General features: G+C 37.6%; 2 protein-coding genes across 2 annotated transcripts; one reads left to right on the forward strand and one right to left on the reverse strand.

Annotated features, from left to right (window-relative positions):
* The first annotated feature begins 6,357 nt into the window (after positions 1 to 6,357).
* On the forward strand, positions 6,358 to 7,436 carry LOC103275785 (olfactory receptor 6T1). The gene has a single exon (XM_008073185.1). The coding sequence runs from the start codon at positions 6,387 to 6,389 to the stop codon at positions 7,335 to 7,337; it is 951 nt and encodes a 316-aa protein (XP_008071376.1). The 5' UTR covers positions 6,358 to 6,386; the 3' UTR covers positions 7,338 to 7,436.
* A 5,519-nt stretch (positions 7,437 to 12,955) lies between these two features.
* On the reverse strand, positions 12,956 to 13,900 carry LOC103275799 (olfactory receptor 4D5). The gene has a single exon (XM_008073207.1). It carries the CDS (start codon positions 13,898 to 13,900, stop codon positions 12,956 to 12,958), a length of 945 nt encoding a protein of 314 aa, XP_008071398.1.
* Between the last annotated feature and the right edge of the window lie 214 nt (positions 13,901 to 14,114).

Genomic DNA, 14,114 nt, shown 5'->3' on the forward strand with positions numbered 1-14,114 from the left:
GTATATTTTAAGCCGCAATATCTTTAGCACATGAACCCTTAAGGGTAGTACAAAATAGCTTCTCATTCTCAAGGAGAGACAAAAAATAGTAATAAGACTTTTAAGTATGTTCTTTAAATTTTATTGAATCTCTGTTAAGCCAATACTATTTGCAGTTTGTTTTATGCTTCAGAGTATGCAAACATATTTCAGTAGAGCTTCACCTAGCAAGGCACAGGCTTGTAACATTTCACAGTGTAGTTTTAATAAGCTACAAATTCAACATATGCTGATGGGGAGTGAAGTAGGCAAATAATTTGTAAAGTGAATACTTTGAGGTTATAGAATTTATACAAATGAGAAGAGAATCTTTAGTTTTTCTACTTGATAATGAATAAGCAAGATTTAAATGCTTTTTCTAATTTCCATTGATCATATGGGTACAATCTACATACAATTATTTTTCTTGAAAGTCCCATTAAACCAATTTTTAAGATGAGGAAACTGAAGTTCAGATAATTTAAATAACTTACCTGAGTTTACACAAGTGTTATATGCCATAACTAGTATCTGTCTCAATTCTCATTGAAAATAGGGTACATTTTGCTATTAGGACTTATTATATGTATACATTTATTCTTTATCATTTCATTGCATGGTCAAGATACCTAAGGCATTATCAGGTCACCACCTAGCTTAAGAGAATTTCCCCAATTTTTACTGCAGTAACAAATTTTCTTTTACTTTTGTATCCAAGAAATAGCTTTAACATTATTTGAAGTAGTTTCTACTCTATGACAAATCTCAAACATCTCCAACTCTACAGCCTCAAAGGACTAATTATATTGTTTATTTTTAGTGAACTTGGGTCAAAGTTGTTTCCTTTTGGGGCTTCCATTTAAAGCAAGTTCAAGTACATTTTAATTGATTGAACGTAGAAAGAAATACTCATGCAAATTTATAGTAACTTTTCTTTCAACACTGTGAACAAATTTTGCTTGTTATAATTTGAAGCAAAAAAATCTGTTGATTTAAGAAGCCTTCTGTGTGCTCCCCTGACCGTATACAGGAACCACACAGGTCCTCTGAGTGCACATTCTTCAAAGCGGCCAAGAGAAGAAGCCTAAGAGATGCAGTACTGAAACAGGTACAAATGCCAACTTATATCAGCCTCTTATCTCAGGCAACTATGTATGCTCAAAACTAATTTTTTATTCATGACTTAGAACTGGAATTAAAAGAATCAGTGAATTTTGTTTATAAATAATTTAAGGCATCTAGACGTGGAGTACTGAAAAATATGGTAGGTTTCATTGTACTCAGCTGTACAATTTCTGTTTGCTGATAGAAGCTAGGAATGAGAGTGTGTCACTTATGTCTTCAGCTGTTGTGTTCTACATAGATAAACCAATACTTGAGCCCATAAAGTAGAGAAATGCATTATGAGAAACTCTGATATTCATGTTTTGGCTACCCAAAAACTAAGCCAAACAGCTTTCTCTTTTATTAGGAGCTGAAGTACCAAGCCTCCAGCTTTTGGAAAGCTTTATTTTTAAAGCGATCACTAAGTTTTATGTAAGGATCAAGGTACATACAGAGGAGAAACTGGGAACCTAATATATTTGAGAGCACATGAGACAAAGTACCCTGTCCAAAATAGACAATTACAGGGAAATATCTTATTCTCATAATTACAGTTTAGCCATTTTATTTTAAAGTCTTTGAATCAAAGTATTTCTACATAAAAAACAGCTAAAAATATTCACATCTGCTTTAAGTGAACATATTAATAAGATTATCTGACAATAACTTAAAAGCAAGAATATTGTATAATAGGTATATTATGATACTACTAGCAGAGATAAGAAAGACCCAAAGATAAAGCTTGAATTTCTTTTGTCTTAAGAGTCAAGCCAGCTTTTGTTCTTGAGCATTTAAATCCACCAAACTTAAATTATTTTTTATTCAATAAATAGTATACTCTGTTTTGTTATCTTTAAAACAAAATACATGTGTATAATAACTATGAGTGTATTTTTAAATGGCGTTTGATCATTTTCATAATCTCATTTTCCTATTGAAAAACTCAAAATTTTTGGTATTCATTTTAAACTTAAAAGACTCACATTTCTTCTTGATCTAAAAAAGTTATTCTTCATATGCTAGTAAAATGTTGCCGAGTGTATGAAGTATTCTATGCTGTCCCTCAAAGAAAATTCCACCTTCTTTTATCCTGCCCTCATGGATTTTGAGGATTTTACTTTTATCATGGACTTAATTGAGTTCTAATGAAAATTATCATTTGCATGTATCTAACCCTAACTACACTATAGAAACCTCAGCAGGTTATTCAACCTTGCATCTCCAGTACCTAGTAGAATACCCAGAAATTAGCAAAGATGCAACTTCACCTTTATGGAAGTACTTAGCCAAAAATCTCTGCCTTTCTGTGGGCATATTAGGACGTGAGATAACCACACAGAATGTTATCAGAATTCAGAAGCCTGGATTTATTGCTGCTCTGGGTCAGCTGTAAAATTAGTTCTATTACTACACTAAAAAGTTGGAGATGTTTTTAGTTTAGAAAACTCAGTCTCCCATATCTGGACTCTTATACATCTAATCTTTGACCTACTCTTCCCTTGTACTTCAGTCCTTTACCCTAACCATGTTCAAACCTGCTCAACACTCTTCTTTCTTCTCAAAACTAGTACTTCTCAAACTTTTGGGTAAATAAGAATAACCTAGATTTATTAAATCTTTATATTCCAGGGTCCTAACCTCAGAGAATGATTGCATTTTTACAAGCAGAGTCTAGAAATTCAGCATTTTTAAGGAAAAAACTAAGTGATTCTAATGAAGTTTTTCTACTCTTTTAGAAACAACTCAGTAATCCTACATTCACCCTTGATTAATAAGGTATAAAACTCATTCAAACTTTAAAATGCCAAAATTACATGTAAAGAGGGAAAAGAGAGATTAACCAAGCAATGATGTTGTCAATAGGACAGGAAAAATTTGACTGAGGATGACATGAGAGGAGCACTGACTCTAACAAGGTCACAAAGCTTGGCAGACTAAATATACACATTAGCACATATCAGTCAACCAAGGAGAAATTTGTAAGGCCAAATGGTCCATGTGGAAGAAGGAATTGAGAGAAGGTCTAAATAGCACAGGATTATGATAAGCCCTAGTGGGAGGGTTCCATCTTCCAGAAGGGAGACAGGATGGTTTTGATGATTCCATCGGATTTAGGATAGCACGCCAAATGTGTAATGCTATGAAGGAATACTTACTGGGGATTGGTAAAATAGGTACATACTTACATGTGCTCCTATAGCTATAATCAGTTAGTGGTTAGAAATAAAGTTGATTAATATTGCATCTTTATATCCAAGTAGAATGTTTTATTTTTTACATAATATAAAAGCAGCATGTTATGTGATAGAACTTGAAGGACAAGCAAAAACAAGTTTCTACAGCCTGAAAGGAATCCATCTTCTGGGAATGAAGAGTTATGATCAGGGCTATAACCTCTACCTTCCATTGCTCTGGAGGAGGGGCTGAAAGCCTTATTTGGATAAGGCCCAATCTAACACACATCCTGAAGGGTGTTTTAATTTTTTCTGTATTAAACCTTTAAGCTACTGAAATTAATTTCTATATATAGAAAACTTATCATTAGTCAACAGACGAAGGCAAATGGAAACATATCAAATTAAATCTGTAATTACAAACTATATCTCTCATATAAGGTATTATGGCTTAGCAGTTAAAAACTCAAGCTCTGAATTCAGACTGCCTAAAATTGTAATCACTAACTTCACTACTTATTAATGTAGATCCTTAGTCTCTCTAACCCTGACCCTTGCTTGTGGGATAGAGATAAAAATAGTGGCTCCTTGGAATAGTTTCTGAAAGATTTAACAATGAAATGAATATAAAATCTCTGATATATAGTTACCACTCAATAAATTCTAGCTGTTATTACTATGAGGCATAATTATATTGTGGCATTCCAAATCCATATCCTTTCTCCGAATGACAGAATCAAGTTTTATAGTTATATTTACTAGTGCCATGATCAGACACCAGAGTCAGATAAGCTTAAATGTGCATCTTAGTCCTACCCTGAGATTTGACATTTTTTTTATCCTGCTGTGTCATCATTTGCTCAGTTGCAAAGTGGATAATAATGATAGCTATCTAATTGTGTAAATTCACTGTGTGAACACATAAAAATGTATGTGTGTGTCTCTCACAATTCTAATTCCCTTCATTGATTTGCATCTTTTCAGGTAGTATTTTCAGTGCAAAATACAGGGGAAAGAAAAACCATTTCCAACAATAACACAAACAATTTCTAACTGTATGACATTAGGCAAATTATCCAAGACATTAAGTAGGTCAACTAATAAGATTATTTTGAGATTCAAAATGGCAAAAATTTGAACATGTGTATACAGGATGATATTGTTACTATCTGGAGTTATATGAGAGATAGCCAGCCAACAGATGAAGATTCTCAGTAACTAATAAGTTCAGGTTGATGGTTAAGGAAATGCTAGATAACAGACTTTGGTGTATATATTTTATAGCAGTAGTGAGAAGCTGATACTGTCTGACAGCCAGACTTTATGATTTAATATTTACCTGATACTTTGGAAATCACTACAGTAGCATATTTTTCTCACCTAAAATGATTGTGTTATCCTGAAATAGTGCTCTAGCATCCTTTTCTGGGTTTTATTAAGGTATTTATTTTATTTTGGAGAAATAGACTCTAGACTAGCAGAAGTAAGTATTATTATTGGCTAGCTACTTAAATCCCAGGACTTACTCCTGCCAAAATTATATAAACAGAACTGCCCTGAGTGCCTCTCTCCTCATCCTTCAAACCTGGATTCCCTTGCCTTAGTCAATACTCTTTGTTAAGGCAGCTCCAGATAGGATTGAGAAACTATCTGTTCTCCCCATCTTTAAAATTCTTAATCTGGAGTAATAGTCACAGAATTAAGTTTTGTCAAAGCCTCAACACTTGATTCCTTGTCAATTAAACAAAATAACTTAATGTTAATTTTCATTCTTAATGTCTTAAAATATTTTTCATTTTCTCTCCTTTAGAAGTTGTGTCTATGTGATTTTGAGTACTTGTTGCTGGATATGGCAGTTTTGGGATAATGTGGAAACTACATGGAGGAATAAAACAATAGCATCCTCTTTCCCTGACTTGCACCCTACCAGCTCTCGGAAGGGATGATGGATATTGCTTTATGCCCTTTCGAACGCCAGCAAATTGCTTCAACATGTATTTCCCTATCCTTCCCGGAGCTGTTGCTGGTAACTGTTGTGGTTCCCAAGATGCTTGTCATCATCCTCACTGGGGATCACACCATCTCATTTGCCAGCTGGATCCTATAACCGAGATGTCTAGTGAAACCCAACCTTCAAAACTTATGGATGAATTTTCCAAGATATCAAAAATTCAAGAACAAGATGAATATATCTCCAAATTAAGGCCTAAACTGAAACAAGTTGATACATTCACTCCTTTGAGACCATTCCTCCTTCCTCCCCATCTCATTCCTTTAGAATGTTGGGAGAGCTGAAGCTGAGAGAGGTCTGGTAAATGTCCCCTTCAGCAGAAAGATTTCTTACAACCTGCAAAAGTCTTGTTGGGGGAACCGAAGAAAAAGAACACTTTATGACAGGATTGGAGCTTTGCACAGACCCGCCCTATTTGGCTTTCTGGTTGACTAATGAAAATAAAATCTCTGAAGATACCGAAAGCCCAAATTTTTGTTGTTGTTTTATGTTAAGCCAGGACACAGAAGGGTCACATATACTAAAACAAGAGTTCTTACTACCAGTAAAGGTTTGCTCATGGAGCATTTATTCTGTAAGGTATTCTCTGACCCCTCTGATCCTCTTAATTCCTGTAAAGGCCACACTAGTCACGTGCTTCTCCACCTTAGCACAGCAGTGGAAGTAGCACGAGTGTTAGAGTCATAGAGACTTGGCATGAAATCCTGCCTCTACCACCTGCTCTCTATTTTATCATAGAAGAGTCACTTAAACTTTCTCAGTCATCCTTTCCTTATCTATGACGACAGTCAAACCTAGTTTTAAGAGTAGCTGTGAGAAGAGATACTACATACAGTATAAATTTCCTAATACATAATTGGTGTTTAATATCACCCATGTTATTATTGCAGTAGTGCTTGCTATCATGATTTGTTTCTCTCTTTGTAAGTCACTTGCTGGCAGAAATATATGTCAATACATTTGGAGACTATAAGGAAGTTTTAGGTACTTGATATTATTTTATTGATTGATTATATGATGATTAGTTGCTATAGCCCAGTTACAGAGTTCTGTTTCCTTTCCCCTGCAGGTGACTCGAGATGAACCCTGAAAATTGGACTCAGGTAACGGGGTTTGTCCTTATGGGTTTCCCCAGTAGCCACACCCTACAGTTCCTGATGTTCCTGGGGTTAATGGTGATCTATGTTATAACAGCCACAGGAAACCTGCTAATTATTGTGCTCAGCTGGATGGACCGACGCCTGCACACACAGATGTACTTCTTCCTGCGGAATCTGTCTTTCCTGGAGCTGTTGCTGGTAACTGTTGTGGTTCCCAAGATGCTTGCCATCATCCTCAGTGGGGATCACACCATCTCATTTGCCAGCTGCCTCATCCAGTCCTACCTCTACTTCCTCCTAGGTACCACTGACTTCTTCCTCCTAGCCGTCATGTCTCTGGATCGTTACCTGGCAATCTGCCGGCCACTCCACTATGAAACTCTGATGAGTGGTCCTGTCTGTTCCCAACTGGTACTGGCCTCCTGGATAGGTGGGTTCCTCTGGGTCCTTTGCCCCACCATCCTCATGGCCAACCTGCCTTTCTGTGGCCCCAATGGTATTGACCACTTCTTTTGTGACAGTTGGCCCTTGGTGGGGCTCTCTTGTGGGGACACTCGTCTGCTGGAGCTTGTGGCTTTTGTGCTCTCTACATCAGTGTTACTGGGCTCACTGGGTCTGACTTCAATTTCCTATGCCTGCATTCTTGCCACTGTTCTCAGAGCCCCCACAGCTGCCGAGAGAAGGAAAGCATTCTCCACTTGTGCCTCACATCTCACAGTGGTAGTCATTGTCTACGGCAGTTCCATCTTTCTCTACATACGCATGTCAGAGGCTCAGTCCATGCTGCTCGAAAAAGGTGCCTCTGTTCTGAGCTGTATCATCACACCCCTCCTGAACCCATTCATCTTCACTCTCCGCAATGACAAGGTGAAGCAAGCGCTGAGAGACACAATGAGATGGCACAGGCCCACTGCTGTGAGGAAACAATGAGGGTCACAAGTCAAAGGGAATGTTCCTATCAAATGGAAGATTAAATGTATATTGGAAATTTTAAAAATATGTTAGGTCTTTAAAGGACTCAGGAAACATTGTGCACTTTTTCCAGCTAATAAAATAAGAGTCTTCACAAATATACAATAGGAAATATAGGGGTTAGCTTTCATTTTTTTTCCTACCATCTTCTCCTCCCCACAGAGAAGGCTGATTCAACTGTTCAAATCAGAATTCTAATCAAGACACATTTCCTTTGAGGTAGGATCCTTGGATTGGAGAGCATGCATGAGCCTGTGGCCTCCATGCAGGGAAACTGCTCCTCTTCCTCCTCACAGATGTGTTTAAACCATCTTATTACTGTGTCAGTCTCCTGTATCACATAGCTAATCAGGGGATGCTGAAATATGGAGATTCAGATTTGGAGGTAGAGGGCAGTAAGAGGCTCTCTGAGGCCTTCCAACTGGGCTGGGCATTACAAACAAGATTAACCAGAACCTTTGAATTAGAAAATCCAATTATGGCTGCAGTAATAAACGGTTCTTTGATTCTCATTTGTTGTTGCTTTTTATGTGACTAGCACCTCCCTGGGAATCTCATAAAGGAAGAATGCCAAGGCCAGTGAAACATTTGGATAGCCCTAACTCCCAAGTCAAATTCTACCTAATAGACTTCAACTATGAGTACAGTCATTTAATCATTCCTTTAAGAAATATTATTAAACACCTAATATGTTTTAAACACTGTGCCAGACAGGGCTGGGACTAGGGTGATCAAAATGATGTCTAGGGTACAAATTTTAAAGAGATACACACTCTCCGAGTGTGCTAGTACAAGCTCATGGCTGTACATAAATCTAAGAATTCCTGCTTAGCTTTGCACACTAAGCCCCTCTGTTGCTGCATACTTATCTAGGCTGTGGTGCTGGCCTTGGGGTATACAGTATTAAACAAAGTAGATATGATTCTTAACTTTATGAAATGTATAGTACAGTGGGAATGGATGATCCCCCAAAAATGCTTAAATCAGCATTTAATTGCAATCTGTGATAAATGCTTTTGAGTTTTGAAAGAGAGACTCATAAGGCAAACTAATTTGGATTAAAGATCAGAGAAATGTCTCTGCAAAAGTGACATTTAAATCAAGGACTGAGATTGAGTAGGACTTAACCAAACAGTAAGAAAAGAGCATCCCAGAGACCATGAAAAATATTTGCAAAATCTGGGAGTAAGGAAAGAGAGATCAGAGAGAAGAAAATGTAGAGAGTTAGAAAAGAGGAGAGTTAGAGAAAAGAAATAGGAGAGGTGGGCGGAGGGCAAGCCAGACAGGACCTTATCTGTTATGTTTATGAGGATTTCTTTTTCCATTTTAAAGGCAATGGAAAGCCTCTTAAGGGCTTTAAGCAAAGGAATGATAAAATCATATTTTAAAAGGTCTATCAGCTTGATTAGATAGATAGATTAGATAGATAGAGAGAGAGAGAGAGATGTTACATTTGATACTGTGTATATTAAGTATGAACAACTGATGCATAGTTGACAGACTTTGTTCCATGCTACAAGAAAGACCAATAAATTTCACTATGTCTTAGGCAAGCCATTTGAAGAACCAGAAAACACTCTGGACATAGTGGGCTCTTAAGTTGCATATGCAAAATAGCCTGGACACTTAGCCTGTTTCCAGATCAGTCCACTATCCTAAATTTCAACCACTGTCAGTGCCCATTTAACCACTTGAGCCATAATGATCTTTTTTATTTTTTATTTTTTTTAGGAAAGTAATGATTTTTGTAGAAACAGTGAGAGAAGGGTGACTATTGCTCTAATAATCTTTCCGTACCAATTAAATCAGGAAATTCTGGAAAATTACATTCCCCTATATTTCCTGCTAGAAGAAATAGAGAACAAACAGACATATACTATCTGTCAAACAGCTTTAAATGTCTAGCTTTCTATGTACAATTTTAAATCTCTTTCAGATTTCCTCAGTCTCCTAAATCTCATTGCAAGTAAAGGGCTATTTAAACTCTTAGTGCATGTCTATGCTAAGGTTGAGCAAAAGTCATTTAATACCTAAATTATCTCTGTGCTTTTACAGAACTTCTGCTATTCTACTCAGAGACACTGAACTTACAGTCCACATAAACTGTTTGGTAGCACAAAGGGAAAATACTTTGCAAACAATCAGCCAAAGCATTTAAATTGCCTCCTTAAACCATACATTAATTAAGCTTTCTACTCCAAAATTTTCACTATGAGGCACATAGCTGAGTGGGTGGGAGGGTGAAGTTGTGGAGGGATGGGGGGAATAAGAAGACATCAGTTTTAAGTCCTTCAACATTTTTATCAAAATAATAACAATAAAATCTGGGTGTTGGCTGAGAAAAAAGGATTTTCTATTTCCCATTAATGCGCCTTTAATTCTCCAGGATCTAGGCCCTGGTAACTTACTAAAACACAGAGTTTTACCTAAAGAAAGTTCTGCTCAGTCAGGAAGACAAAGTGGGAAATAGTAAGAGAGAGAAAACAAAGGAATACAGAGATAGAGTAGATAGATGATCGGAGGTGTGTCTTGATATTCTCTTACTGTGCTGCTGCTGGTGATGCATTGGGGAAAATGTCAAGGGCAGAAGGCCTCTTCCTGCTTCACAATGAGGCTCTTGAATGACTAGCCCCAATGGCTGTTTACAAAACAAGCTGTATGTGGTAACATTAAAGTCACCAAAGACAAACAGGATGGTAAGGCAAAAGAAGGACCACTCTCAGTTTCGGTGTGATAAAGATGAAATCCAAGATCGTATATGTTTCTAAAGCAACATACAGATGAAGTCTGAGCTGAGAGTTAATGTGTGGTCCTGGGTCCCCAGTGACCAGAGGCGAGATGATTGAGCCCTGTGGTGTGAGAAGCTTGGCCAGGAATGAATAGAAAAAGAACAAGAAACTCAATGAGTTCTACAACCCAAAGTTTAGACGAGATTAAGTTACAACAGGAGCATAGCGAGTCCTGGCCAAATAGAAAAACCACTTTCTGAGTCATGTAAGTTACAAAGTTTAGCATCAAGGGTTAGCAGAATGCTCAGAGATGAAATTACTTTCATGTCCATAAAGTAGCCCAGTTTGGCCACTTTGTGGCAGAGAGTACCAAGCATTCAGAAAACACTGTGTAGACAGATATGAGGGCTCTGTCTTCCTTCATCGCCATGGGTCAAATAAAGTACTTTCACCCATATATTTGACACTGCTTTAAAAGGGATCAAAGGTGGAAAGAGGGAGGAGCCGAACTCTAATGGACTGAGCTATTTTCTAAAGAAAATGACCTTTTACTTTAAAAGACTGTGATTTTATTCTTCTAAGTAAGCATACTAGACTTGTCTAAATGTTAGTTTGATTTTCCCCATTATAAAGCAGAATGACAATTATGAGAAGAATAATATCAGTTATTGAAAGAATAGTCTACATTTTATTTGCACATATGACTTTGTACAAGTAAACATGTGATCTTGCTACAAGTTCATAATAGGATTAAAAGAGAATTACAGCTGGGCTCGGTGGCTCAGCCTGTAATCCCAGCATTTTGAGAGGCCGAGGCAAGTAGATTGCCTGAGCCCACAGGTCCGAGACCAGCCCAGGCAACTTGACAAGATCTCGTCTCTACAACAAAATTAAAAATAGCTGGGCATGGTGGCACGTGTCTGTAGTTCCGGCTACTCAGAAGACTGAGGCGGAAGGATCGCTGGAGCCCAGAAGGTCGACGCTGGAGTGGCGGTGAGCATGCATGCCGCTGCACTCCAACCTGGGCGAAGGAGTGAAACTCCAACTCAAAAAAAAGATAATTAGACTATTGTTGCTAAACTAACCTGCATGGATTCAATATTTTCAATATTCAATATTTTCTTTCCACTAAAGAATGCTCTTTTTAAATGGCTTAAGTGTTTACTCTGTATCATCATATCTTCTCTTCAATATCTCAAATTCCTTTTCTCTAACCCAATATTTCCTTTTTAAAGTCTGACCAATGCTCTACCACCTTATACTAAACATTCCTTCTCAGCTGGTTATTTTGCAGAAAGCAACTTTGTTTATACTAACTTAGTAATATACAAGTGATAAACAATGACTTAATGTTAAGAAAGCAGATGGATTAGCTGAATGTCATGCTCTTCCCATTCCATATTCAAGAAGGATATCATTTATTCATAAAATAGCATCCAATGAGTTTAACAGGCAAAACTTTACTATGTTTTATTTTAAAATTAATTTTTAAGTGTGAATGTGATGATAAAAACTGCTGGATTTCTAATACAGGTAAGAAACAATTGACTAACCTGGTGGTAGGAAATACAGAAAGCTGGATCAAGAAGGGATTGAGATGTTGGGGAGGAATAGTTGATAGGAGAGAGGGCCATGAACTTTTCTCTATCTCATCTTAAATTGGAACATAGCTACTAGAGATACTTAGCATATTATCTGAGACCACTCTCTGTTTAGGGAATAGAAGACGAAAGACCACTCAAGCAGTCAACTTTGGCTCTGCATAGCCTAAAAGATAGCTGAATTTAAAGGACTGAGTTTCTGAGCAATGGTGTAGAAAAAACTATTCCCAGATTCAAGTCTTCTGAGAATCAGTCCCTTCAAACCCATTTCCCCTTGATTATCTAACCAACCTTCCTCAATTATCTAACCAACCTTCTTCAATTGCACATTCTTCATATGTTCAGCTCTCCATAAATCATCCTCTACTCCACCTGCCATATTTCAATATCCAGTCTGCCTGACTTTCTCTATCACAATAGTTTGATCAATTTGAAATATCAAGTTATTCATGATGACAGTCTGACATAAACTCACAATTATTGACCTTTGGATGCTATAAGAAGTTTTAGGTATCCAGAACTTGTGCTCTAAAGTTATATAGACCTGAGTTGGATTTCAGAAACAAACACTGGGGGTCTTAAATAGGTGATTTAATGTCTCTAACTTGTAATAGGGTCCTCTTTAAAACAGGGATAATACCTACCTCATAAAAATGGTGAGATAATTAAAATAAATAATAAATGTGAATAACTTGGTACAATACCTGACATATGGCAAGTCATTGCCAAATGTTATTTAGATGGTGGTGATAATGATGACGATGACAATGATGACAAAAAATGACCTTAAGAAACTCTGAGGGGAAAAAAAGTAATTTACCCAAGATAGTTTTCTTTTTCTTCATTGACATTCAATCAGTCTTCTGAAATTAGGACTCAGGGTTCTACATTTATTTTAACCTCCAGATCCCTCCTGTCTCAAAATGTTTTAAGCTTTTTCAATGTATTTTGTGTCCAAGAAGTAATACCAGAAAAGAGACACCAGATTTACTAGCTAGGCCAACATAATGCTCATCTGGGAAAGTGGTCTCTGAGCCATAGTACTTCTGTATGGTACTTGATGTTTTTTCTCATGGGAGCAGTTATGGGACACATTCCATTTTCTCCCTTGGTTAAAAGTTCAGATCATCAGAACACGACTGAGGTTCAGAACAATGGAGAAGCAGTAAGAGTTTTATTTACTGTCTTGGTCCTTTAAAGTCGGTTGGTATGGATTCTCAGGTCATTGCTTCTGCTAATCTGGGAGTCAGTGATTCAGGGAAGCAATAAGGTCCCTTTGCCTCCTCAACAACTTCTTCATAGCCATGATCACTTCCTTGTTTCTCAAGGTATAAATGGCAGGATTCAACATAGGAGTGACCATTGTATATAGCACAGAGACTGCCTTGTCCATGGGGAATGTCTGAAAAGGTCTTGCATAGATGTAGATGCAAGGCACAAAGATTAAGGTCACCACAGCAATGTGAGAAGCACAGGTGGACAAGGCCTTGCTACGACCCTCCCGTGAGTGGCTTCGGAGCATAACTAGCAGTGCTGTGTAGGATCCTAGTAGCACGAGAAAACACATCAGGGTCACCAAGCCATTGTTAGATACCATCAGAAGCTCTAAGACAAATGTATCTGTGCAGGCCAATTTGATCAACTGAGGCACATCACAATAAAAGTTGTCCAGTTTGTCAGGCCCACAAAATGGCAGCTGGATAGTCAGTGCAACCTGTACTATGGAGTGTATGAAGCCCCCCACCCAGGAGGCTGCCATGAAGAGTCCACAGATTGTCTGATTCATAATGAGTGTGTAGCGCAGGGGCTGTGAAATGGCTACATAGCGGTCATATGCCATGACAGTCAACAGGAAAATCTTGATGCCGCCAATGAAGTGGAAGAAGAAAAGCTGAGTCAGACAGCCACCAAAGGAAATTGTAGGGTTGCCTGAGAGCAAGTCAACCAACATCCTAGGAGCTATGATGGAAGAGTAGCAGAAGTCCAGGAAAGAAAGATTGCCTAAGAGAAAATACATGGTTGTGTGCAGATGTGGGTCAGAGGTCACTATGACCACAATAAGAAGATTTCCAGTTACAGTCATAAGATATACAGCAGAGAAGATAATGAAGAAGAAGAACCGAAGCTCCCATACCTCAGAGAGCCCCAGGAGAACAAATTCTGTCACCTGGGAATTATTTGCTGGATTCATCTGCTTGGTATGGCTTGAAAAATGAACCTGCTTTTAAAAAAAAAGGACATATTCATCAGGTGACCTGCAAACCTTTCGAAAATAATTTCCTCTGTCCTCTAGGGAATTCTTCACTATTTCATTTTTTTATAAAGAAGTATGCTGTAAGTGATCCTACAGGACATCAAGCATTTGAACATCATATAGTGATATAATTAAATACCTGAGGCATAAA

Source organism: Carlito syrichta, unplaced genomic scaffold (assembly GCF_000164805.1).
Source record: "Carlito syrichta isolate Samal-C Ts95f unplaced genomic scaffold, Tarsius_syrichta-2.0.1 Scaffold315753, whole genome shotgun sequence".
In the NCBI taxonomy this organism is placed as follows: domain Eukaryota; kingdom Metazoa; phylum Chordata; class Mammalia; order Primates; family Tarsiidae; genus Carlito; species Carlito syrichta.

What these genes read in the sequence shown, in the direction of transcription:
- LOC103275785 (XM_008073185.1), top strand. Translation starts at nt 6,387, where the DNA reads ATGAACCCTGAAAATTGGACTCAGGTAACGGGGTTTGTCCTTATGGGT.
- LOC103275799 (XM_008073207.1), bottom strand. Translation starts at nt 13,900, where the DNA reads ATGAATCCAGCAAATAATTCCCAGGTGACAGAATTTGTTCTCCTGGGG.